Here is a 23878-nt window from a genome sequence, read left to right as displayed (position 1 = left end):
GGTGTGGCTGGTGCACCCTTGGCAGCCGGCGGACCCAGCGCAATCTCAGAGAAATGGGTGGGGCAACTGTGGCGCCTGCACACTTTTCCATTGGAGCCACCAAAAATCAATCTCACACTGGCAAAATTCCGGGGCTGCGATTTTGGACTTGGAATCTCCGTCAACCACCCGGAGCCTCGACACAGCACATCAAGGCCACGCCAGACCCGACAAAATGGCCACCGAACTGACCGTCCAGAGCGAGCGTGCTTTCCTTAAGCAGCCGCACAGTGAGTTTCCCTCGAGGCTGCTTCTCGGGCCGGCTGCGAATAAAAGATTCCGCAACATTACAGACGCTGACGACGACATTTTGCAGTCTTCCTTAACTCCAAGGTCAAGGTCAAGTCCACCCGGCCGGGCAAGGGCGGCCGGAGATGGTACAAGGACGTTGGTCTGGGGTTCAAGACCCCCAAGACCGCCATTGAGGGCCACTACATCGGTATGTTTCCAACCACACGCGCCCGCGCGATTGCATATAGACCTCCCAGGAACCCGAGCGACGCGCCTCGAAGACACCCCGACGAGATCGATATGTTTCGCCGACCCGCGGGAATCGATGTGTTTTTGTGTTGTGTCGCGAGGAGAAACGGGAAGGGCACATTTTTTTTTGGCGGGGCAAGGAAAGAGCAGATGGTTGACAGGTTGTGTTTTTGACATACAGACAAGAAGTGCCCCTTCACTGGTATGGTCTCGATCCGCGGCCGTATCTTGACCGGCCGTGTCGTTTCGACCAAGATGCACCGCACCATCATCATCCGCCGCGAGTACCTTCACTACATTCCGAAGTACAACCGTTACGAGAAGCGCCACAAGAACCTGGCTGCTCACGTCTCTCCCGCTTTCCGTGTTGAGGAGGGCGACATGGTCGTCGTTGGCCAGTGCAGGCCTCTGAGCAAGACTGTATGTCCGAGCTGATGCTTCTGTGTTGTTGGGGTCTTTGCTGACGCTCGCAGGTCCGGTTCAACGTTCTCCGTGTCCTCCCCCGGACCGGCAAGTCGGTCAAGAAGTTCCAGAAGTTCTAAAGGGTTGGCGGGGGCGTTTCTCATTTGGGCATTTCTGGCGCGGTTTTGCTTTGACTCGGGACTTGAGTTGTCATTTTCAGAAAGAAACGGGAAACTGGCCGGCAGGGTAAAAACACGACGACCTTGAACTGCTCCGGAAAGACATGGCATAAAATATGTCTGGTAAAGGCAGTTTCATTCTGAAATGAGATCCGCCACGTGAATCTCTATTGACGAGGCAAAACGAACGCTTACCTCTATGATACCCGAGGCCGCGGGCGTCTCTACCCCTCAAGTCTTGTACGTTAGGCAAGATATGATGAGCTGGCCGAGGCCCTGATAGCGCCGAATCAACTGCCAAGTCTTCGGGGGTCTGGACTTTGTGAGGTTGACGTTGGCTGCCAGTATTGATGTGTATGATTGATTGGGTGACCATCCTGAACCCCCCTTCACCCTCTAATCCCTTCCTCCTCCCTCCCTCATCCTTCGAATTACACCGGTGATGTGCTGTCACTTAATGATAGCAGGAGCATTGGCTGCCTATTGCAAGTCATGTCTCTTAATGGAACACTGGAAGATTAGTAAGTGTCCTTCGTTTGCAACACATCCAAGGTGTAATAAGGCCCCTTTGTTTAGACCTCTTTTTGCCCTCGGATAAGAGGTCATCTCCGCAATTAGGTTGGTTAGTATGGGACAAGAGAAGTCCTCGGGATATTTCGTCTGTTGGGTAGAATCGGTGTTGATTTTATGTGCTTTGGTTACCATGAGATATGATCTTGGGTGGATAGACTGGCTGGAATTAAGATGTGTTTGCCTTCGTATGCTGGTAACTTCATGGTTGGCATTTTTGTATGAATAAGTGGTTATGAGTCTTATCCAGCATCTGCCCGCTGCAAGCACCTACCTACTATTAACTGGATGCATCCTTCTATCCCTTCAGAACTCTCCTCAAAGCTGGCCTGACTGCTCTGTAGTACTGTGAGTACAAGATGACAGATTCTTCTTTGCTTAAATGTCTCTTCACATCAGCTTAACCCTCATACAGCAAAAGGACTGGGTACCTGATGGCCCTGATACACTTGCTTCAAATTGATACCGTAAAGTTTCCTTATACGGCTCAACTACAGACCAGTTCAAGGTCGGACAATATATAGCATTTCTTATACAGTCTACACCATGCTCAGTTTACTAACTTTTTACTTCTTTGCTTTGTTTGAATCCACAAGATGCCTCTTGCTTTGTAGTAACATCGGAACTTGACATCTCTCACTTATAAAGTATAAAGGGGGACTTGCTAAAACAAAAGACGTGTATAACAGCTTCATGTACGTACTATTATGATGAACGAGCCAAAGCTGTTCAGGAGAGTAAGCTTAAAAGCATACATTTCTTTCTTTCTTTCTTTCTTTCTTTCTTTCTTTCTTTCTTTTTCATGATCATCATTCCTCCTGTTTCAAAGCTATGGATTCAATACTAGGCATAAATAATCTCATACTTGATTCACCCCATTAAACACACGAGCCTATAGGTACTCGTACTCACACACACACACACACGATAACAAACGACACCCACGCAACTAAACACACGCTCATAGACTTAAGGAAGATACCATTACATATCGAATCTTCCCTACCAACTACCTTAATAACCTTTCCCGCCCCCTCCGTCCACACCCCCCTCCCCACCCTCCCAACCAACATAGCGTCTAACCTAGCCTACCTTACCCTAGCTACTTTCATACCCCTCCCAATCCAAAAACCTCCTACACTAGGTACCGTAGGCGTACCTAACTAACATCCCCCCCTCCCTCAACCCCACCTTGTCCCACCGCAGCGTTCGCAGCCTCAACCCCCTCAAATGCCTCCCCAAACGCGCTTTCCTCTCCCCCAACCATCATATCCATATCCTCCTCATCTTCCAGCCTGCCTCCCTCATGATCATCCCCGTTTTGGCTGCCACTCCCCGCAGCAGCAGCCTCGTATGAAGCAAGTGCGTCACCTGCCGTGTCGAGGTCCGCAAAGTCCGTCTCAATGAGGGCGGTTGAGCCGGGGGTGGGGGCACCGCCTGGGCCGGTGGCGGCGGGGGTTGTGGCCAAGGGAGCCGTTGCGGGGGCAGCTGGGGGTTGGGTAATGTTGGAAGGGCCCGGGGCAGGGGGAATCCCCTCCTTGCCGACAACGACCCAGTCTCCTTCGCCTGAGCTGATGCCCTGTTCTGTAGCAGTTGTAGCCTCCTTAGCCGGGACAACAGCAGCTGGCTCAGTCCCACCCATCTGGACATCCTGCTGCTGTTGAACCTGCGCAGCAGGAACACCAGCAGTCGGAGGAACCGGATTCGGTGACGAGACACTCACGACCCCCGGGGTCGCGGCACTAGACGGGATACTCGACACCGGTAAATGAGCCTGCGGGGTAGGGAAATTATTCATTGGAGTCGAGGTGGACGAGAAGCCGGCGGAAGAGTGCATCTGATCAAGCAGGCTGCCAGCGGTGCCGCCCATGTCGATGTCATGGTCGCTGCCGATGAGGACGCCGCTGCCGTTGGAGCCGGCGTGGGAGGCTTGGCAAGACATGTCGCCTACAGCGCCGGCAGAGGGGGCAGCGGTAGGGGCGGGAGGTTCGGGCTGAGGCTCTTGGTATCCGCCGTCCTGGATGCGGTGGACGTCTTTGACGACAGTGGCGTGCTTGCCGACGAGTTCTTCGACGCGGGCAACGATCTCGTCCAGGGACTTGGTGATGATCTTCTGGCTGGGAGCCTCCTCTCCCTCATCGATCTTCCCCTCCAGCCGCCAGAACTCAGTGCCCGTCTCCTGCACCGCAAAGCGCAGCTCCTGCTCCGCCTGCTTGATGACCGCGCTCCGCTTAAACTTAGCCATCATTTTCTCATGCTTAGCCTTCATCTCCTCTATCTCCGCCTTCACCGCCGCATTCCTCTCCTCCACCCTCTTCCGAAACTCATCCGCCAGTCCCGGGTCCAACTTTCCTGTATAAGGTTTCTTAGGCCCTCTCTGCAGCGCATCAAACCCTTGCGCCTCAAAGATCCCTTCCGTAAGCGCCGCCAGCTCGCCCTTCTTTCCCAACCCCAAATCCGAGACCTCAATCTGACCGATCTGGTACGGCGATAAGAGGATCTCCTCCATCCACTCATGATTCTGTTGATACCGCGCCAGACTCAGTTCCCTCGGCGTAAGATGATCAAACATATCACCCGCCGAAACGTCCTCCTCATCATTAAACACATCCGGATGGTATCCAGCAGCTGCGCCCGCCATCTGTGCCGCCTGCGCAGCAGCAGCAGCAGCAGCAGCAGCCGCTGACGACGATGACGACGACTGGCCGCCACGCCTCTTAGGCGCGGGCGCTATCGGCTGCCCCGGATGCGGCGGGTAGGCCATGGCTTGCGGGATGTGGCGCTGGGGGATAGGCGGCGCATACATGGACGTGGCGCGGGTGGGGAAGGGGATCTGCGGCCAGTTGACGCGGTCGGAGAGCATGAACTCCTTGCGGATGATCTGGCCCATGGAGAGGAGGTGCTGACGGAAGTTGAGGAGCTGGTGGATCGGGGGCGGGAGGACGATTGCAGAGACGGGGAGGCGGTCATTTTTCTCAGCCGGTCCGTAGTGCACAATCCAGAGGTTCGGGTCGACTTGGAGGTTGGGGTTGGGCGCCTGACCGGGGGCGAGGAGCAGGCGGAAGCGTCGGCGGGAGTGCACCGCGTATTGCTCACCCATGCGGTAGCCCGCGCGCTGGAAGTAGATCTCGAGGAGCTAGTTTTTTTTTTTTGTTAGCCATCTCTCCCTTGCCTTCAGGCACTTCCCATTCGAGCGTAAACATACCAATCCATTCCCCATATTCTGCTGAAACTGGACTTCCGGCCCCGCCCAGATATACCCATCCGTAGCAAACTCCGTCCCCCTCCTAGCCGTAGGCTGCCAGGTCAACAAAATGGACCCATCTGCCGGGCAATCAAGGTAAGTCCAGTAGAAAGGCGAGGTATCGCGCGCGATCTTGGGCGCCTGCAGCAGCCACTTGGTGACCTCTTGCAGTTCAACCCGAGGCATGGTCGCATAGCGGAAGGTCGAGATGAGGTGGATGTGGGGGAGCTGCACATCGAGCGGTTAGCCGTGATACCTCTTGCGACAATGCCGGTGACTTGATCACAATAAGATTACGCGCGGATGAGGGAAGGGATGAGGTAAACGCACCAGGTCCCCGTGGACATTCTGGCTCGGGTCGACAACAGCCATTGTGTTTGCCATCTTGGATGATTTTTGTCGTCTTCAGTTGAGCAGTGTCATTCCAGAGTTACAAGGCTGACTGCTGTTCTGCCTGCAAGACCGATGTTGGCTTTCTCCTTGTGCAATGGCTTCGCGCGGCAGAACCTGGAGCCTGTCGCGAACTTGCACATTTGGGAAGTTTGCTGGAGCCGCGCCGTCGCGGTTGAGTTGCGCTGCAGCCGATGGCGCTGAAAATGCCAAGGGACAAGGGTATCAGTCACGTGATTAAAGAAGACCCAAACTTGCACAGTTCAAAGTACATCGCACTGTACCGATTACTGTCCTAATCACCCGTCACTATACACAAACAAATCATCAATCACCTCACTTTCTCCAACAACCGTTTCGCGAGAACCCAGTCTCAGCAAAACAGCATGTCATTCATGTAGTAGTATTAGTGACAGCAAAGGCGGTTACTATCATGATCTCCGTTTTTCATCTACGTGAATCCCATCGGCCGTAGCCATCCCGAAAAAAAAAAGATGCCCTTGCCATTCTTTCCTTACTCCGATCCCAGCAAATCTTGCCCCATCCATCCCCCCCAAACACATTCCCCACCCATTCTTTTCTTAAGCATTGTATGTCGAGGCAGAGACGTTGCCGCCCCGCCCGGTCCAGTTGACGTGGATGTCCTTGTCCGCCGGGTACTTCTCGTTGGCCTTCTCGGGCTTGATGCGGAAGGTGTGGGCGCCGAAGTAGTCACGCTGGGCCTGGAGCAGGTTGGCAGGGAGGTCCTTCGTCCTGTACCCATCGAACCACGCCAGCGCAGTCGAGAAGGCCGGGGTCGGGATGCCGAGCAGAGCCGCCTTGGCGACGACGTCGCGCCAGCCGGGCTGCGCCTTGTGGATGGCCTTGTTGAAGAAATCGTCAAAGAGCAGGTTCTCGAGGTCGGGGTTGCGGTTGTACGCCGCACTGATCTCCTTGAGGAAGACGGAGCGGATGATGCAGCCACCGCGCCACATGAGCGCGATCGAGGGCTTGTTGAGCTTCCAGTTATACTCCTTGGCAGCCTGTTGTCTCTATTTTAGTTGCTGAAATCATAATCTGTTTGATCAAGATGGGGCGCGTACCTCCTGCATGAGCATGAAACCCTGGGCATAAGAAATGATCTTGGAAGCATAGAGAGCTTGTTCGAGGTCCTCAAGGAACTGCTCCTTGTTGCCCTCGAAGGTGGTGGCACGGCCGACGAACTCAAGACGAGTCGAGGCCTTGACACGCTCATCCTTGATGGCTGACAGGCAGCGAGCCAGGACAGCCTCAGCAATCAGGGTAACAGGCATGCCCAGATCCAGGGCGTTGACCGAGGTCCACTTGCCGGTACCCTTCTGGCCGGCCTTGTCCAGGATCTTCTCGACGAGAGCTTCTCCATCATCATCATTGTAGTACATAATGTCGCGGGTAATCTCGATCAGGAAGGAGTCAAGAACACCAGTGTTCCACTTAGCGAAGACATCGCCAATCTCCTTGTTGCTCATACCCAGACCACGCTTCATGAGATCATAGGCCTAGTGCTTGTCAGTCAATTGCTCCCCTCTTATATAAGAGAGGGGCCAAAAAAAAGGGGGGGGGGGAAATTAGGGAAAAAAAAAAAAGAAAAGGTAAAACGCACCTCGCAAATCAGCTGCATGTCACCGTACTCAATACCGTTGTGCACCATCTTGACGTAGTGACCGGCACCTTCGTCACCAACCCACTCGCAGCAAGCCTCACCTTCGCTCTTGGCAGCAATGGCCTGGAAGATGTCCTTGATGTAGGGCCAAGCCTCCTCGTTGCCACCAGGCATGAGGGACGGGCCATGGCGAGCGCCCTCCTCACCACCAGAGACACCGGAGCCGACGAAGCGCAGACCCTTGGAGGCAAGGTACTTTACCCTCCTGTTAGTGTCGGGGAAGTGGGAGTTGCCGCCATCAATGATGATATCGCCGGGGCTGAGGAGGGGGATCAGGGTCTCGATCCAGTCATCAACGGGCTTGCCAGCCTGGACCAGGAGCATGATCCGGCGGGGGCTCTTGAGCTTGGAAACGAACTCCTCGACGGAGTGGGCGCCGACGATCGACTTGCCCTTGGCCTCGTTGGCAAGGAAGGCATCGACCTTGGACACGGTCCGGTTGAAGGCGCAGACGGTGAAGCCGTGGTCGGCCATGTTGAGGATCAGGTTCTGGCCCCTTCGTGCCGTGTAAGCTCTGCTGCCCATGGGAGGAGCACACAGTCAGGGAATGAGGGGATGATGAAAACTTACATGACGGCCAGGCCGATCAGGCCGATATCAGCGCTTGGAACATTGTCAGCATCTTTCTCAGACTTGATAAGGGAGCTGGCTGCAGCTCGCAAAGCTCCGCCGACTTGGGCCAGGCGGGCGCTGGAGGGTCACCGAACTCAGCAGGAGACATTCGGGGGAGAGAAGGGAGGGAGGGAGGGAGGGAGGGGGGGAGGAGAGGGGAGAGGGGAAAGGGTTTCAGGGTCCCAGTTTTATACTCCGCGATGTACCCCGCGATGGTCTTCTGCCTCAACTCGACAATTCAGACATAGACAATCGCGCCGCATGACAGACATTGGATCATAGCTCGTCTGAACTCTGTCGACAAGCCCGTGATGGCGACGAGCTACAGGTCGCGTGGGTGAAGGCAGCAACCCAAGCTCGTCCAGCGCCAAGGTGCTGTCAGACAGAAAGCCTGGTGACAGCCTGACGGCGGGGAGGTGGGGTCAGAACGGAGTGGACGGGACTTACACTGCGCCAGACATTGTGAATTGACAGGTTGTGATGGAGAATGGAGGATGTGCACTTCGCGATGAAGCTGATGAGAGGCAGCTTGGAGGTGCAGGAGATGGAGATGTTGTGATGGTTAGGAAGGAGATGAATTCGCTGAAAATTGGTTCAATGGGGAAGATGGAAGGAGGGAGGGGGGGGGAAAAAACAGGACACAGAAGCAGAATGACGAAACTTTTAAGAGTGGGAGCAGGGCGTGGGTGCGGGAAGCAAAGTTGGTCGTCGATGTCGGAGGGGTCAATGGCGGGCAAAGCGACCCTGCATGCAGCTACTGACAGGGAGGAGGCCTGGATCTGGGGCACCACCCTTGGAACCTTTTGGCGGGCGGCACTGCGGACACGGGTAATTACCAACTCCTTACCTACCCGGGATGTCTTCCTCTGTGTGGGCTTACATGAAACTTACAGTGCATTACGAGCAGAAGGGACCTTCCTACTGGCGGCAATGCCTTGTTTTCTTGATCTCCAGGCAAACATGGGGTGATGAGATGCATACGGGAAGGAGCCTCAATGGCTAAAAGGTGCGAAAAAGTGCAGTAACCAATCATTTACCCGATACCTAAATGCTATCAGCCTCAAACCGTCATATGTACATAAGAAATCTTACTCATCCTGCCGCCTCAATTGATGGTGTTAGGACGTCTTTTCTCCCAAGAAACGCGGCCTGGTACCTGACATTGGTAACGTTGAAACAACAGGGAATGGGCCCGGAAAGCGTCTCCAGTGTGGGCTGGCGTGCGTGCAAGTTGGAGCAGGGCGTGGATGAAGCTTCAGGCTTGCTGCCAAGATGCTTAGCTTTCTGTCCCCAGCAGCGGCAGTGCGGCAGACAGATTTGGCCGACTCCTGTCCATGGATGGCCCACGGGGCCCTCTTTTCTGCCATTATCCGACACCGAATGCGTCGGATCGAAGATCTATTGCCCTCGAAACACCACCACCGCTCAGACATCACGGCACAACCAACCGGGTGCCGGTCGTTAGCACTCTGGGAGCTTCAGCGTTTGAGTTTCTACTTCAGAATGCATAGGCCACGCGTCACATGCTTTCCAGGGTTATGCGACACTCAAATTAATTTGAAAATAAAATAAAATAAAACAAAATAAAACAAAAGAACCACTGGCGATGGAGTCGGGCGTTGCGAACCGGCTCCATTTTGGCCGAGAACCCGTCAAGGCCAGAGGACGATATCAAGTCCTCACTGCCATGCGATCTCTGCTTCTCCGACGATTTTACATCTCCGTAGTCACCGGACATCTGATATCTGTTGGCGGTCTCCGCGGATTCTTCGGAAACTGCCAGCGTCTTTCTGCTCTCCATGGAACCTATGAGAGCGTCTCCCCGCAGCCAACCCCTCAAGACTGCACCACCAGTAAGAGGTCTTGTTAAGTTACCCTCGTGATGCGCTCTTGCGCTACTGCTGAGCTGGATGTTGTGTGCCCCCCACTGTCAAACACTTCCACGGGGGTTCATGGTCCACAGAGAGTTGCAAAAAGACTACAAGGCTTACACAATCGCTTACCCAAATTCCCGCAGTTCAGCCACTCACTCTGGGGCTAACGATTTCAGGCTCTTTTGTGTTGGCCAATGGGAAGATTCAGGGGCCTGACAAGGTCAAAGAGTAAGGAGGTCTTTGGCTCCGATTGTTGTCCGCTGTCAAAAAAGTCTAATGTGTGTTTTTTTACGCTGCCCCTAATACGGAATGGGCCTGTCGCCAAAGGTGCAAAGTGTTGGGCGGAGCGTCGCATAGCAGGGAGGAGGAGGGGTTGGTTGCCCCTCTATTGGTGGGGTTTTACTTGACATCCCACCTTGGGTCCTTGCATGACGCACCGCCGGCCGCCTGCGCTGGGCGATTGTGAACGGAAACACCGTCACCCGTGTGGTATGAAAACTGAAATGGTCATGCCATTGGAACTGAATGGAATCATCTGGGCGCCTGTAGTAATGGAGGCGTCTTGCCGGCTTCCCGTCTATGAAAAAAAAAGGAAAAATGTTTGCCAGAACAAAAGCTTTGTGTTACGGCCGGCATTTGAAGCTTGTGTCAGGGACCGGACCCCAGTGACGCAATCCCAGGCTTTTGACGCTCTGCTGCTCTGTTGGGAGCGCACAGATCACACTCTGTCCAGCGTCGCTCGGACCTGTGGCTGATGAGCAATGGCGCCACGCCTGAGTATCCCGGGCATGTGGCGGTGGCCGGCATGCTGAAAATTGGAGGGCCCACCGGCCAGCCACTTTGACGAACCACAGCCCGCCACAGCGCGTCACTTTCAGCTTCGGCTTGGATCCAACTTTTGGCGCCTTCGGCTGGAACATAGCAACACCATCGCCATCGCAACGTCGTCCTCCACAGCGCACAGCAACCGCATCACGGCAACTCAGTGAGCCAGGCAACTCGATTGAGGAGTTGTTGCCGGAGCATTAGCCTTTCACCGGACTGGGCTCACAGGTACGTCGCGACCACAGCTGCCTCCTCCTCTTCCTTCTCCTCCTCCTCCTCCTCCTCCTGTGGTTGCCCTTCGTCCTTCTCCGTGCGCAAATAAAAAAGTCAAGAGAAACAAGAAATTCATCATGTCGTACCCGGGTCCTCCAGGTGTCTCGAAGCCGTCGCATCCATCGCTGCCGCCACGCCCGCCCGTGGTCAAGCTGCCCGGATTCAAGCCCGCCTTTTCCCCAGCCCCGGCAGCAACAGCATCTCCCGCACCACCAGTCCCTCCTACAGTCTCAGCGCCTGGCTACACAGCGCCCGCTCCGTCCTACCCCGGCTACCCCCCCGTCGCGGCACCTCCCAGTTATGGCGTACCCCCAACTGCTACTCCCTACGCAGGCCCAGCGGCCGTCCCCCCCGCCGCTGGCCGCGGTGCCGGCTACGGCCCGGTAGCTCCCACCACAACTCCGTTCAACTATCCCGCAACAACACCGTACACGCAAGCCCCGTCTTACTATGGCGCTTCTGCCGCGACTACGAATGGGTATGGCGCGCATGCCATGCGAAACGCCTACCATCATCACAACAATCCTGGTGCCGACAGCGCCGACTACGATCCTGAGCTTGCTGCGCAAATCGCCCAGTGGCAGAGTGCGTACATGCCGAAGGACCCTGACGATCCGAATAATAAGGCTGGTGCGGGAGCTACTGGCGCACAGAAAGGCGCCGCTGGAGCTCAAGCCTCCTCCGGTCCGCAGATCCCCGATCCAGCCCTCGCCGCGCAAGCCGCTGCGGCTGGCACCGAGCCGGGCGGGAAGAAAAAGACGGTCGTGCGCGAAGGCGGCGGAAAGAAATGGACCGACGACACGTTGCTCGAATGGGACCCCTCCCACTTCCGCCTGTTCGTGGGTAACCTCGCGGGCGAGACAACCGACGAATCCCTCCTCAAAGCCTTCTCCCGGTGGAAGAGCGTACAAAAAGCCAAGGTCATCCGCGACAAGCGGACCAACAAGAGCAAAGGGTTTGGGTTTGTGAGCTTTAGTGATCCGGACGACTTTTTCCAGGCAGCCAAGGAAATGAACGGGAAGTATATCCAGAGTCATCCGGTCGTGGTGAAGAAGGCGAAGACGGAGATTAAGCCAGTTGTGATGAAGGATGATAAGAAAGGGAATAAGAAAGATAAGAAGGGGGGTGCCGAGCAGCATGCTAGCGGGAGTGGGATGGGGGGGGCCCATCATGAAGCGACGGCGTATCATCCTCATTTGGGGCCGATTAAGCCGGCGGGGGTGACGAAGCCTGGGCAGAAGACTAAGGGGGGGCTTAAGTTGCTTGGTTGAAGTCCTTGAGCATGATGAAGCGTCTTTTTCTACACTATTTCAGAAGTCTAGAATGGTTCTTAGGGCGCAACCGGTTCATTCGTCGAGAGCACGCCACTCTTACGGTTCTGACAAGAGGTTAATTGGTCGCTGGATCTTCAACCAAAGACTAATAATCCCAGGGGTACATGTGGAGAAGTCAAGGTTGATCTGCTAGGAGAAAAGGAAAAAAAAAAAATAAAACAGGTTCTAGCGGAGACTCACCATCGCATATGGGAGCTTTTATACGGTTCGCGTACATGTGTTTGATACTCAGGAAGTTGTTTATCTAATAGATGGCGTTGAGGGTGTGAATGATAGTCAGAAGGGAATCGATTTGAGAAATGAGAATTGTAATATTTGCTGTCACTACTCCCCCTTTGGACTGTCTAAACACAATGACTCAAACCCATCACCAGTGTGTACGTACAATAATTTCCCGATGGGTGGACAGCCATTGAATTGCTCTCAGATCTCCCATGCAGCTAAGAAGGTCTCTCTGAGTAGGTGTTTGCTCAGGAATTGTAATCTTTATAACCCATGTTACCTACAGTCATAGGATATGTCAACACATTCATGAAACCAACAATAAGGAGCACAAATCACAGCCATGTGTATGTACTCAATGTACGGATATCAGAGAGAGTGTGTGGGGGGGTATCATGATGCTGATAGTTTTTTCTGACGATGATCGTTAGTAGTAGCAACACATGACAAACGAAAAGAGATTTCAAGTGATGTGACGATGATGCTAATGATCCTTATCTCTCTTCTTTCCTCCAAGACAACCGAAAGACCAAAAAAAGAAAAAAAGAAAAAAAACACCAGCAAACGATTGAAGTCCCAATGCTACAAACACAAATGCATATATCTGTCTGAACCGAATGCCTGCTTGCTTACTGCTGTCCTGTCCCGTCGATCCATCCCGTCCATAAATGACTCCATCAAATTCCTCTACCAAAAGGTTCCGTTTCTATCCCGTTACCCGAGCATACTTCATCTCAGGTACCTCACTGAGGGGTTCCCTTCACCTCGTGCGAAGGAGAAGCAGCAATCACCACATCGCCCCCATCTCCCGTAAACAACACCCTCTCACCACTGCCCTGGTTCAGCGCATTGGCTGCTCCGACAGGCGCATCATCATCGTCCATACTCCTCCTATGATGCGCCCCAGCCGCCGCAAGCAATCCCACGTTCTCACCAACCTCAACCTCCCCCCTTCCACCAACAGGCGAAGGCGACAGCGAATCCGATCTCCTAGCCCTCTCCACGGCAGCATGCTGCGCCGCCAGATGCTCGCTATGCACATCCAGCTGTGCCTCTAGCCGCATCCGCGAGATCTTGATATAATTATACCACCCGATCGCAACTAGCGTGGTGATCAACCCCACCATGTTGATCAGTGTCATGGTATCGCCAAAGACAATCGCCGCCGCGGCGATCGTCACCGCTTCTTTGAAGATGCCCGCAATAGAGAGGGTGACGACAGACGTCCGCTTGAGCAGTGCGAATTCCGACGAGGTCATCAGGAACGCAATCACACCAGGGAAGAGTAACAACAGCGGCGCGACAAGCGCGCCTTTTTGCTCTGCGATCTGCCCCAAGCCGGCGATCAAATTCCCTGCTCCTTCAACAGGGATGGCGATACAGATGAGCGTCAGAAACATGACGGGGGCGAGGAAGAAGATGGAGGAGAAGGGATTGGAGGTAGCGGGGTTGCGGAGGAGGAGGATTTGTGTAAGGGCCCAGCGGAAGCCGGAGAAGAAGGCGGCCGAGATGACGAGAACAAAGCCGCCGAGCTTGAACTCCACTTCACCAGCGACCATCATGACGACGCCGACGGTCATGATGGCGATGATGGTGACGAGCTTCCAGTTGGGAGTTTCGAGGCGGAAGAGGAAGGCGAAGAGGAGGACGAAGGCGAGGGAGGAGGATTTACACATTGCTGTTTTTTTGGCGGGGGGGGAAAAGGTTGTCAGCAGGCAGTATACGGCAGGACAACGGGTTTTTCTTACTGTAAAAAGTCAAGGTAATGAACTGGAGGGAAGCATTTCCCAAACCGATGTCCAGGCCGGTCGCCAAACCGCAGGGCCCGATCCTGGTGAGGTAGAAGGTCTTGGTCATGACCGGTTGTGATGGGTCTGACCTCGGATGTTGCGGGCGGAAAGAGGGGAAGAGGTAGAGAACGAGAGAGGCAAGGGAAAACTGCACAAGCATGTGCGTAGCGGTGGTGAACATAGGAAAAGGAAAGTTGAGGTTGTCTGGTGAAAACATCCATTTGTTGTACTGGCGGCGGTTAGCAAAGTCCCAGTCCCACGAAAACGGAGCGAAACCTACTAGAGATATCAACAATGAAAAGGTATACCAGAGGCCAATCAGCAGCACATTGATCAGCAGGTTCTTGAGCACGCTAAGATCCGCCTCTTTCTTCTCTTCTCGCGTGATATGCTCCCTCGCAACTCGCTGATCCAGCTGTTGATTTCTCAATCTCTTGAGCCTTTTCCTCCGACGCTCTCGGTCTGTCAAGCCTGTCTCCTCGTCGTCGTGCAAGTCCTCGTCCGACAAGCCGTCCTCATCCGAGTGATTCCGACTACTAATATCTCCTCCTCCTCCTCCTCCTCCTCCTCCTCTTCCTCCTCCTCCTCCAGCAGCTCCTCCAACCCGCAACGACTCGACCATTATCGGTTGTTCTTCTCCAGTCTCCTCAAGAATTTTGGCGTCCGCTGCACTGCTGCTGCCGCTGGCGCCGCCGTCGGGTGAGCATCTTCGGATGGACCGTGAGCGGGCCCGGCCCAGGTGGTTTGCTGCTGCTGCTGTTGCTGCGCTAGCTGGGTTGATCAGGCTGCTTCTTCGCCGGCGGTGGCCCGACTGGGTGATCGCGTCCATCTCGATGGTAGTGGTGACCGGTTGAGCGGTCGAGCCGAGATCAGGCGGGTTAGGGGGGTCGTGTCTGGAGTCGCCGGGTATGTGGCCGGCTAGGAGGGCTTGGTTGGAGTGCTCGGAACGCCAATGCTCGGCTTCGTAGTCGTTGTGATGGTTGTAGATGCTGGTGTTGACGTTGTCCGATGTCACAGCAGGGGGGGCCGTGTCTGTGTGTCTCATCAGATGAAAGGAATGACTCCGGATCGGGCGAAATGCGATGATCCGGGTCAAGTGACGTCGAGGGATCGTGACCGTGACGGACAAGAGGATAAGAAGAAGAAGAAGAAGAAGAAGAAGAAGAAGGAGAAAAAGAAGCGGAAGACGAAGGCCTCGGGGGCGAACGACCCGAGGGGAGAGGGACGATGGGAGACGACGGACGGGGAGTCGGGTCGCCCACACTGGCGGTTGGAAGAGCGGACATCGTCATATGCAGCGCGAACTCGATACATACATAGGCACCGTGTAGGCCGGACCCAGCGACAAGGGACCCTGTGGCATCTGTGGACGTCAAGGTTGGAATCGATCAATCAAGGCGCGAGCGGAGCGAACCATCACGGGACCGTAAACAGTGCGCTCCAGTTGCTCCAGTCCGTCGTCGGTCCAATTGCGCGGGTCGTTGCCCCTTGGCTGGCGCCGCCCAGGGCAGCCTATCCCAGCACAGGTATCGCGCTGCGGAGCTGTGAGACAGCTAGACACTCTCTCATTGGCTGCTCGGAAAGGGGGCTGGGCCTGCCGTGGAGCTTTTTTGAAGTTTCTGGGGACTCGCCGCAGCCTGAAGCCTTGGCCAGCTGGAGCCAGCTGAGATTTGGCTGTCCCTTGATCGGTGAGGCATGCGAGAGGCAGCTCGTTGCCGAGATCACCTTCCCGATAGCTCCGTCTTGGGCAGCAATTTTACTCTGTTTACTAAATACCTACCTCGCTTTGAATTTTACTCGATATATGCATTGACGCTCATCCTCGCATCGCTGGGGGCATGTTTCACGGGTCTCAGAATGCGCGGTTGTAACTGTGCGATCGTCCGCAAAATTAGACTAAATGTCGTTCTCATTCGTTTCCATGCAGTGCAAATGACTGCAAGCTGATGTTGATCTGCATTGGTCTTGCATCGATAGTTGCGGGATTGGGGGGATGGGGGGAAAGGTCACAACAAACTTCCAATTGGCGTCGCAAAAGCGAACAGAGCGGCAAAAAAAAAAAAAGAAAAAGAAAAAAAAAACGGACGGAAGCTTTGCATCTTGTTGGGCATTTTGTTGGAAGTTGTGTGCGACGTCAATTGGCCAGTTTGGCCGCCCTTTTCTCCCCGCACTTCCCACCACACCCGCTTCCGATTCCGATTCGACTCCCGACGTCACCGCCATGCCATGCCATGCCGTACAATTTGCCATGCCACACCGTTTTTCTTCGGTTTGTGTCTGAACATTGAGAGCCCGGTGGCTTTCAGTTGCGGGGGACGACGCCTCGAAGGCGGGGAACCTGGGAAACCTGGGCTCGGGGGCTAGTAAGTGAGGGGAAGCCGACAATTATGCCCCTGCTCTGAGGCTTTCTCTCGCACCGACCTTACACATTACACCGACGTCATTGAGACTCCAGTCAACGTCCAACTCCCCCGCTTGACACTAATCCATCCTCCCAGTTAATCAGGCCGGTTCTGAGCAACGCCTAGTGCTCTGACTCGTGGTGTTATGTCCTACCTGTCTTCATTCTGTAGCCATGATGAGTGAAAGCTTTGTAGCAGAGGATGACACGCATTCGGATCAAAGATGATGTCGGTGTCGAGAACGACTCGATCTTGCTCATAGTTTCATCTCTTCCTCGCGCTTCCCTTCCCCCCTCTCTCTTATCCTCATCGGGGTCCGGGATCCATCTTCATCCGTACTTTCCGGCTTCTTGACCGTGACGTCGTGTGAACAAAATCGAGCTCCGAGCCTTCTTTCAGTCGCACATCGTAGGAGCAACCCACGCAGGCCATGCCATACCATGCTCAACGATCCACGGCATCCCCTTCTTTGTCTGGGATTCGGTCCCATTCCGGCACCCGGTTGAGCCGGCATCTTCCTCGCCAAAGTGATCATCTCAAAACAACTGATCCGATAAGACGATCGGTAGCTCGGATACAAAACAAGTTGACCTTCATCTCCCGTCTCCTGAATTTCATCTCTCTTCTCTCCAGCTCGTTGTGAAGACGTCGACGATTCTCACCATGACAACATACTGTACCCAATGCACCGACAGCCAGATGCGTCAGCAGGGCGGCGGCTACCTGCCCATCGAGAACTATGGCTTAATCGGCAACATGAGGACCTGCGCTCTGGTCGGCATGGACGGGAGTGTAGACTTTATGTGCTGGTGTGTGCCCTGATCCATTGTCATGTATCATCCCTTCCTCAGACCATTAATGACCATCCTCAGGCCCGAGTTCGATTCTCCTTCCGTCTTCTGCCGTCTACTGGACAAAGACAAGGGCGGCCACTTTAGCATCCATCCAGCGCCCCATCTCAGCTGTACCACCAAGCAGCAGTACCTGCCTTCATCCAACATCCTCCAAACACGGTACATCCATGAAGACGGTGTTGTCGACGTGGTCGATTTCTTCCCACGCCCGAGAAGTGCTAAAGTCATCTTTAAGGGGCCAAAACAGGGGGCGTATCGGGAGATGACTAGCGTGAGGGAGGAGCTGAAACAGTGGCTTGTCCGAAGGGTTGAGTGCATACGTGGTCATTTAGAGCTCAGTATGTCTCGCTTTACTCTTAATGGATTCTAGAAGGGAGCTTGCTGACACCTTTCCCCCCTTCCCCCCCAAAAAGACGTCGAAATCTTCCCAGCCTTCGAGTACGCCACCGAACCACACACCACGACAATCCTTCAAGACCAAGACTTGCCCCAAAGCTCCCAAAGCAAAACCGTCACATTCCATAGCAAAAATGTCAAGCTCCAACTCGACGTGACCATCGACAGAGCCGACGACGACCTCGACAATGTTAGCTCGCCCGTCGTCCGCTTCCACAAGGTGTTACGTCCTGGCATGCTGGGCGACGGCGTTGTGGCCAGGATTGAGCTAGCCGAGGGCCAGGCCGTCTCCTTCGTCCTGCGTAATGACATCCCCAATCACGTCACCGAGAACATTACGTCTTCTGTGCTTGATAGCCAGCAGCATTCAACTCAGACATACTGGGCCAACTGGATCTCCAAAAGCCAGTACAAAGGCCGCTGGCGGGAGGTCGTATCCCGCAGCTTAATGATACTCAAACTCATGACCTACGAACCAACCGGCGCGATCATCGCCGCACCGACGTTCTCCATCCCCGAAGATATCGGGGGCGTTCGGTTCGTTTCAATCCCCTTCCTGTTTCCCCCCTTCCCCCCCCCCCCTCCCCAAAAAAAAACCAACCAAATACATGCCCGCACATCTAACGTGCTCGTAACTCTCACACACTAGAGGAATCCAAACAGACGTGACTAACCGCCGCTCCAGCAACTGGGACTACCGCTACTCGTGGGTCCGCGACTCGAGCTTCACCATCTACATCCTGTTACGCCTCGGCTTCACCGAAGAAGCGGACGCCTACATGAACTTCATCAGCGAGCGCTTCGTGAAATCACGGGTCGCCGACGGCGGGCTACCTATCATGTTCACGATCCGCGGCGAAACGGATATTCCCGAGCGCGAGCTCACCCATCTCGATGGGTATCGGGGGAGTAAGCCGGTACGGATCGGGAACGGCGCTGCATCCCACCAGCAGTTTGATATTTACGGGGAACTGATGGACGGAATTTATCTGTACAACAAGTACGGGAAGCCGATTCACTGGGACCTGTGGTGTTCAGTGCGCAAGATGTTGGATTATGTGTTGACGATTCTCAACCAGCCGGATATGTCGATCTGGGAGGTGCGCAACAACAAGCAGAATTTCACGTACTCAAAAATCATGCTCTGGGTGGCGTTTGATCGCGGTTTGCGTCTAGCCGACAAGAGGAACTTCCCCTGTCCGAATCGGCAGGCCTGGTTGCGGGCACGGGATGACCTGTACGAGGAGATTATGGAGAAGGGGTATAACACGGAGATGGAGTGCTTTATTCAGAGTTACGAGTCGAGGGATAAGTTGGATTCGTCGATTCTCGTTGCGCCGCTGGTGTTTTTCATTGCGCCGAATGATCCGCGCTTTACCAAGACCATGGATCGGATCATGCGGCCGCCTGATAAGGGCGGGCTGACGAGTACCGGGCTAGTGTATAGGTATAATACTGATTTGTCGGAGGATGGTACGTCCCCTTTCCCGCGCGCCCCGCCCCCCCCCCCTCTCCCTTCCCCTTCTTCCCTCCCATTGCAAACACGACCTCACCGTCCTAGACGAGACTAACTAACTAACTAATTAACTAATTAACTAACTAACCCCAGGGGTAGGCGGCCGCGAAGGCGCCTTCAGCATGTGCACATTCTGGCTCGTAGAAGCGATGACGCGCGCCGCGCAGCACGAGCCGATGTATCTGCAGCGGGCGATCAACTTGTTTGAGAACATGCTGTCGTTTTCGAATCATTTGTGTATGTTCTCGGAGGAAATTTCGAGGTCGGGAGAGCAACTTGGGAATACGCCGCAGGCGTTTAGTCATTTGGCGCTGATTAGTGCTGCGTTTAATTTGGATCGGGTGGCGGAGAAGAAGGGTGGGGGGGATAGGTAGGTAGGTAGGTAGGTAGGTAGGTAGGTAGGTAGGTTGAGGGGATGGGTTGGGAGAGGCGACTGAAGAAGCGAAGTTGTCGATGTGATTGCGAGGAAAGGTTGTTGAAGAGGGACTGGGGTCATGTCCCGATGGGGGAGCTAAAGTGAATCCCTCCTCCCCAGCCAGAAGTGGTCCGGCAATTCATTGGACTGACCTGGCTGTCATGATACTTGAGATGTACAAAGCTTGGTAGCTGTAGCATTACATACCATTGAGTTCACAGAGCTGTCCTTTCTCATACAAATCAGTATACAAAAGCGCGAATGATTGATATCTTTTTCGACCTGACGCCCAACGCCGTCGCTATGCTCGACAAACAGTACCGACCCTCCCCCCCCTTCTCCCTCCCATCCATCCCATCCGTCCGTCCGTCCGTCCGTCCATCCATCCATTCATTCATTTCATTCATCCAACCTAGACCTGACCCTCCGAAACCCAGCTGAATGAAAAGTACCCCTAGATAATATAGTACTTTATAGCACGCCAGACACAACGCCGTGTCCCACATCCGCCCATCCTCAATTGGCCCTATCCTTCTCTCCCCACCACCTTTCTTCTGCAGAGACTAGGACAAATCCATATCCTCCGCGATACTCCTATCCCCCAGCGAACTCAACCCCGAACTCCCGGGTCTTGAGTCCTTCTCTCCGTTCCCGTTTACACCTTCCGCCTGACCGTCAGCATTGGCATCACGCGGCCGCACAGCCGCCCGCCGCATACGCTCCTCCCACGCCTCAATGCTCGGGCAGTCCCACCCTTCAATCACAATCTCCTCGCCAAAGTCGATGCTCCGGCCGAGGAGCGTACCTAGGTACTTGGAGTCGTCGTCGTTTTTGGAATGTTTCTTTTTGAGGGCTGCAAATACGCACGTCTGTCAGTCTCATAGCTGGAAGGAGAGCAGGGGGAGAGGAAAATTGTGGGGACACGTACCGTCGAGATAGTCGCTGGCCTCATCATTCCCGTCTAACGCAATCCGCTTGATTTCGCGATTGACTGGACCCGTCGCCCACGCGATAAAGCTTTCTACTCCACGCAGGTCTTCGACACCAAGGTATTCCTGCTCTTCGATGATTCGCTCGGGCATGAACGCGCCTGCGCGCTGGAGTGCCATGCGCACGTCGACGATGGTTGGGACGGGGACGGGGACGGAGGGGATGGGGCGTTTTGTAGGGGCACTGCTCGTCACGCTCGCTCCGTTGACATTACCAACGCCGTTGGCGTTCTGGTTCCCATACCCAGTCCCACTCCCATTGACCTCCCCAGCATTCCCATCTCCCCCCCCGTCCACCTGTCCCCCTCCCGCCCCATTGGCACCTGCCATAATCTCACTCCTAGCCCTCTCCCACTCATCCAGCAGCTCCATATCAAACATCGAGACCTCGCCCTCATTGTTATGCGACGCATACAGCGCGGTCAGCTGGCACAGATGCGAGAGGTAGCGCGCGGCCAGGTCGGTCACGGTGTCAAGGACGTTGGTCTTGGCCGCGTGGTAGCCTGCTGCGCGGAGGATCTGGAGGATGGCGGGCCGAAGGAGGGCGTGGTAGAGGGGTGGTGGGGGCGTCATTTTGGTATGTATAAAATCTGAGAGCAGTTGAGAGGAGAGTCAAGTGAGAGGAGCAGGTTGGTGTCGATAGGGGAGACACAACCAACGCTTGGTTGAGGATATCGTTGAAGGGATTGAGGTTCCAAGAGCTGCTGGATACGTTTAGCGCTGCGATTTGGTGTGAGGAGATGATCGATTGCAGAGCCTCTGGGTGAGATGAGTGGTTGAAATCGAATCTCTCAGACCCTCACGCAGCTTTTGGTGAAGCCAATACCCAAGGACTCCTTAACAATGTTATTATCAGCCAAGCAGCTTCACAGTTCACCAGTATTAGAGCTCCATTACTGATGAGGAATCGCTGACTTGCTGATCTGTGAGAGTAGTATTGTCGACTGTTGACTTTGATTTGGTCGCTTTTTGAGTGAAGGTGGGCGTTCAGCAACGGTTTTGAGAGGGCCGGTGCACAAAGGGTCTCTTATGAAACACAAGATTAAGGAATTAGACAGTGTTTCAGTACTAGGCAGATTTGGGTATATTCGGTAGTCGTCTGTCAAAGCCCACCTTGGTCTCGGGTATCGTGAAGTCGACAATGGTGATGAGATCCAGATCGAGTCTCAACATCCGCTGTCTGTTTGGCTGCCGCGACAGATGATCCACAGTGGTGCCAAGACATGTACTGGACCCACTTGACAGTTTGCTAAGCCAAGAATTGTGGCCCCACATTTCAGTGCACGAACCACCGTTTTAAGTTTCGCCGGCAGCTGGCAAGTCCACCCAAGACTGTCGCGCCGCATCACAGGCCGCGCCAAACTTGCCCCATGCGAATGTCGCGCCTCCAGGCTCCATGCCAATCTATCAATGGCCAAGGTGCTATTGTTCTTCCCGGAGTGAGGCTTTGAATAAGAGAAGCCTTCATGAGCCATCAACCGACTTGACAATAGGGTCAAATAAGCTGCCCTGAACCCCTCAACCGGTCAAACATTGCTTGTAAAATTCAGCACCATCCACAGCTCACGACGTGGCTCACTCCATCACCTACGGTATTCATCTCAGTCATCGCTACCTTCACTTCCGAGTCGCTGCCATCATCCAGGCAGTGTGAACAGTAGTCGCCCATCTTCTGGCATCCCGGAATTCTCACAGTCATTGACCTTAATTCAATTGCCATTCCCCCTTTCCGCCAACTCTTGCGTACCTGTCCTCGACAACGCCTGTCTCTCTTGCTGAGCGATTCTTTGTGTCTCGGTTGTTGTTGTTGTTGTTGTTGTTGAAGAGAATAACGACCTCACGACGATTGTTGCCAACGCGAAGATTGTTCCACCTGACGACTCACTATTCAGACCGAAGATTATTGTTACACAGCAACAACAAAGTTGTCCGCCGTCTTGTCTTGTGACAACGATTGAGTTGTCCCTGACTCTCAGTTTCATCAGTCTCGGACAGAACGGCCGAAGTCATTGTCAACGAGCTTTCTCTGACATGTTAACCAAGCTGCATCACTAGCCGCACACCCCTTTGTCGAGCATCAGGCAGAACATCCCCAAATATGGAGTCACCCCAACCGCCGCCGCAGCCAAAGCGGCTCCCCAGTCTGAAGATCACAGCCAGCGGGCAAATCGTCACCAGCACCAACTCCTCCTCGGCCTCAGGCCTCTCGAACGGCACCTCCTCTGCCCCGCCGCAATCCGCTCCCTCCCAAACCCCCCAGTCTACCGCAGGAAGCGGCTTCCCTAAGATTAAGCTCGTTGCGAAATCTTCCACAGTCCAGCCCTCACAACCCTCCACACCAGCCGACTCGCGGCCATCAGACGCCATGCTGAGTGCGGCCGCATCATCGCCCTCCTCAGGGCCTCCTAAAATTGTCACGCAGGCCGGCCGAGTCTCCATTCCGACGGCCAAGAAGCGTGCGCGCGAGGAGAATGATGACTCAGATGAGGACCTACCCCTTGCGGCTAAGAACCACCATCACAATTACCAGAGCAATGCGTCCAAAAACGATTCCCCCCACATCAAAAAGACCAAAATTACCATCAAACCCCCGACCACGCCTGGCGGCGGCGGCATCGTGCGCCAGCCCACCCTCAAAGTCAAGCCCGTCGGCCGCATCCCCACCCGTCCACCCGGCGAAGGCTACGACTCGGAGGCCGAAGACCGCGAGGTGGATCCCGTCATTGAGGAACAGTTCCTCCTGCGTCTGCTACCAGGTGAGCACTGCGAGTATGTACGCAAGTGCATCCAGGAGCGCAAGATTGGCCTGCCTAAGCACCAAGGTGGTGCAGACATCCAGCTGCGGTGGCTGGATGATGAGGGGCGGAGGGCGTGTCTTACCATCTTGGGGCAGCACTTTGCCGGGGTGTTGCTCGATCTGCCGACTATTACGGAAGGCATGAAGACGTGGGATAAAAAGAATATGGTAAAGTCATCGGATATATGCCAGATGTTGCTGGTGTTTGCCAAGGTGAATAGCGAGGAGGAGGCAAAAAGTATCGAGCTGCCGAGCCCGGTCGAGCCTGGCTACCGCTGGCCGCATGGGATCACGCCGCCGATGCATGATGCAAGGAATCGGAGGTTCAGGAAGAGGCTGAGTAAGTTGGAGATCAAGAATAAGGAGGCTGAGGTGGAGAGACTGTTGAACGCGGACCGGGACGCGGTGAATGTCAAGACGGAGTGGATTGATGCGAAGAGGGAGGTTGCTGAGGTCGAGGAGGATGAAGAGGAGTATGATGAGGATGCGGAGGGAGAGATGGATGAGTTCTTTGGTGGGGGCTCGCAGGTTCCCGCAACGCAGATGCAGCGGCGGCAGCAGCAGGACGAGGAAGAGGAGGAGGAGGAGGGGAGG

The 23878-nt window shown here is 54.7% G+C and overlaps 8 protein-coding genes across 8 annotated transcripts in view; 4 read left to right on the top strand and 4 right to left on the bottom strand.

The window, feature by feature from the left end:
* Positions 1 to 214: 214 nt before the first annotated feature.
* CTHT_0060290 (40S ribosomal protein uS17) lies at positions 215 to 1061 on the top strand (the record flags this gene model as incomplete). Its single annotated transcript, XM_006696284.1, has 4 exons — positions 215 to 269; positions 356 to 478; positions 701 to 939; positions 993 to 1061. The coding sequence occupies 4 exons, from the start codon at positions 215 to 217 to the stop codon at positions 1059 to 1061; spliced, it is 486 nt and encodes a 161-aa protein (XP_006696347.1).
* Positions 1062 to 2829: 1768 nt separating this feature from the next.
* CTHT_0060280 (uncharacterized protein) lies at positions 2830 to 5298 on the bottom strand (the record flags this gene model as incomplete). The annotated part of the gene is made up of 3 exons (XM_006696283.1): positions 2830 to 4806; positions 4876 to 5142; positions 5245 to 5298. 3 exons carry the CDS (start codon positions 5296 to 5298, stop codon positions 2830 to 2832), a joined length of 2298 nt encoding a protein of 765 aa, XP_006696346.1.
* Positions 5299 to 5885: 587 nt separating this feature from the next.
* Positions 5886 to 8058, bottom strand: CTHT_0060270 (uncharacterized protein; the record flags this gene model as incomplete). Its single annotated transcript, XM_006696282.1, has 5 exons — positions 5886 to 6326; positions 6387 to 6821; positions 6926 to 7502; positions 7556 to 7675; positions 8045 to 8058. 5 exons carry the CDS (start codon positions 8056 to 8058, stop codon positions 5886 to 5888), a joined length of 1587 nt encoding a protein of 528 aa, XP_006696345.1.
* A 2588-nt stretch (positions 8059 to 10646) lies between these two features.
* CTHT_0060260 (uncharacterized protein) lies at positions 10647 to 11840 on the top strand (the record flags this gene model as incomplete). The annotated part of the gene is made up of 1 exon (XM_006696281.1): positions 10647 to 11840. One exon carries the CDS (start codon positions 10647 to 10649, stop codon positions 11838 to 11840), a length of 1194 nt encoding a protein of 397 aa, XP_006696344.1.
* Positions 11841 to 12868: 1028 nt separating this feature from the next.
* CTHT_0060250 (putative carbohydrate transmembrane transporter protein) lies at positions 12869 to 15201 on the bottom strand (the record flags this gene model as incomplete). The annotated part of the gene is made up of 3 exons (XM_006696280.1): positions 12869 to 13803; positions 13874 to 14947; positions 15033 to 15201. The coding sequence occupies 3 exons, from the start codon at positions 15199 to 15201 to the stop codon at positions 12869 to 12871; spliced, it is 2178 nt and encodes a 725-aa protein (XP_006696343.1).
* A 1779-nt stretch (positions 15202 to 16980) lies between these two features.
* On the top strand, positions 16981 to 19457 carry CTHT_0060240 (glucan 1,4-alpha-glucosidase-like protein; the record flags this gene model as incomplete). The annotated part of the gene is made up of 5 exons (XM_006696279.1): positions 16981 to 17126; positions 17190 to 17509; positions 17585 to 18104; positions 18253 to 19040; positions 19177 to 19457. 5 exons carry the CDS (start codon positions 16981 to 16983, stop codon positions 19455 to 19457), a joined length of 2055 nt encoding a protein of 684 aa, XP_006696342.1.
* A 604-nt stretch (positions 19458 to 20061) lies between these two features.
* CTHT_0060230 (uncharacterized protein) lies at positions 20062 to 21060 on the bottom strand (the record flags this gene model as incomplete). The annotated part of the gene is made up of 2 exons (XM_006696278.1): positions 20062 to 20351; positions 20427 to 21060. The coding sequence occupies 2 exons, from the start codon at positions 21058 to 21060 to the stop codon at positions 20062 to 20064; spliced, it is 924 nt and encodes a 307-aa protein (XP_006696341.1).
* Positions 21061 to 22585: 1525 nt separating this feature from the next.
* CTHT_0060220 (transcription initiation factor TFIID subunit 7-like protein) overlaps positions 22586 to 23878 on the top strand; it is a gene marked incomplete at both ends in the record, with an annotated part of 1859 nt that continues 566 nt past the window's right edge. The window contains 2 exons of the mRNA XM_006696277.1: positions 22586 to 23798; positions 23849 to 23878. The exon at positions 23849 to 23878 is cut by the window's right edge and continues 566 nt beyond it. Of these exons, the coding sequence (XP_006696340.1) occupies positions 22586 to 23798; positions 23849 to 23878 (1243 nt within the window). The remainder of the gene's footprint in view (positions 23799 to 23848) is intronic.

Source organism: Thermochaetoides thermophila (genome assembly GCF_000221225.1).
Source record: "Thermochaetoides thermophila DSM 1495 unplaced genomic scaffold scf7180000011821, whole genome shotgun sequence".
Lineage (NCBI taxonomy): Eukaryota > Fungi > Ascomycota > Sordariomycetes > Sordariales > Chaetomiaceae > Thermochaetoides > Thermochaetoides thermophila.
Note: the sequence above shows the minus strand (reverse complement) of the source record. Positions and strands in the feature narration are given on the sequence as shown.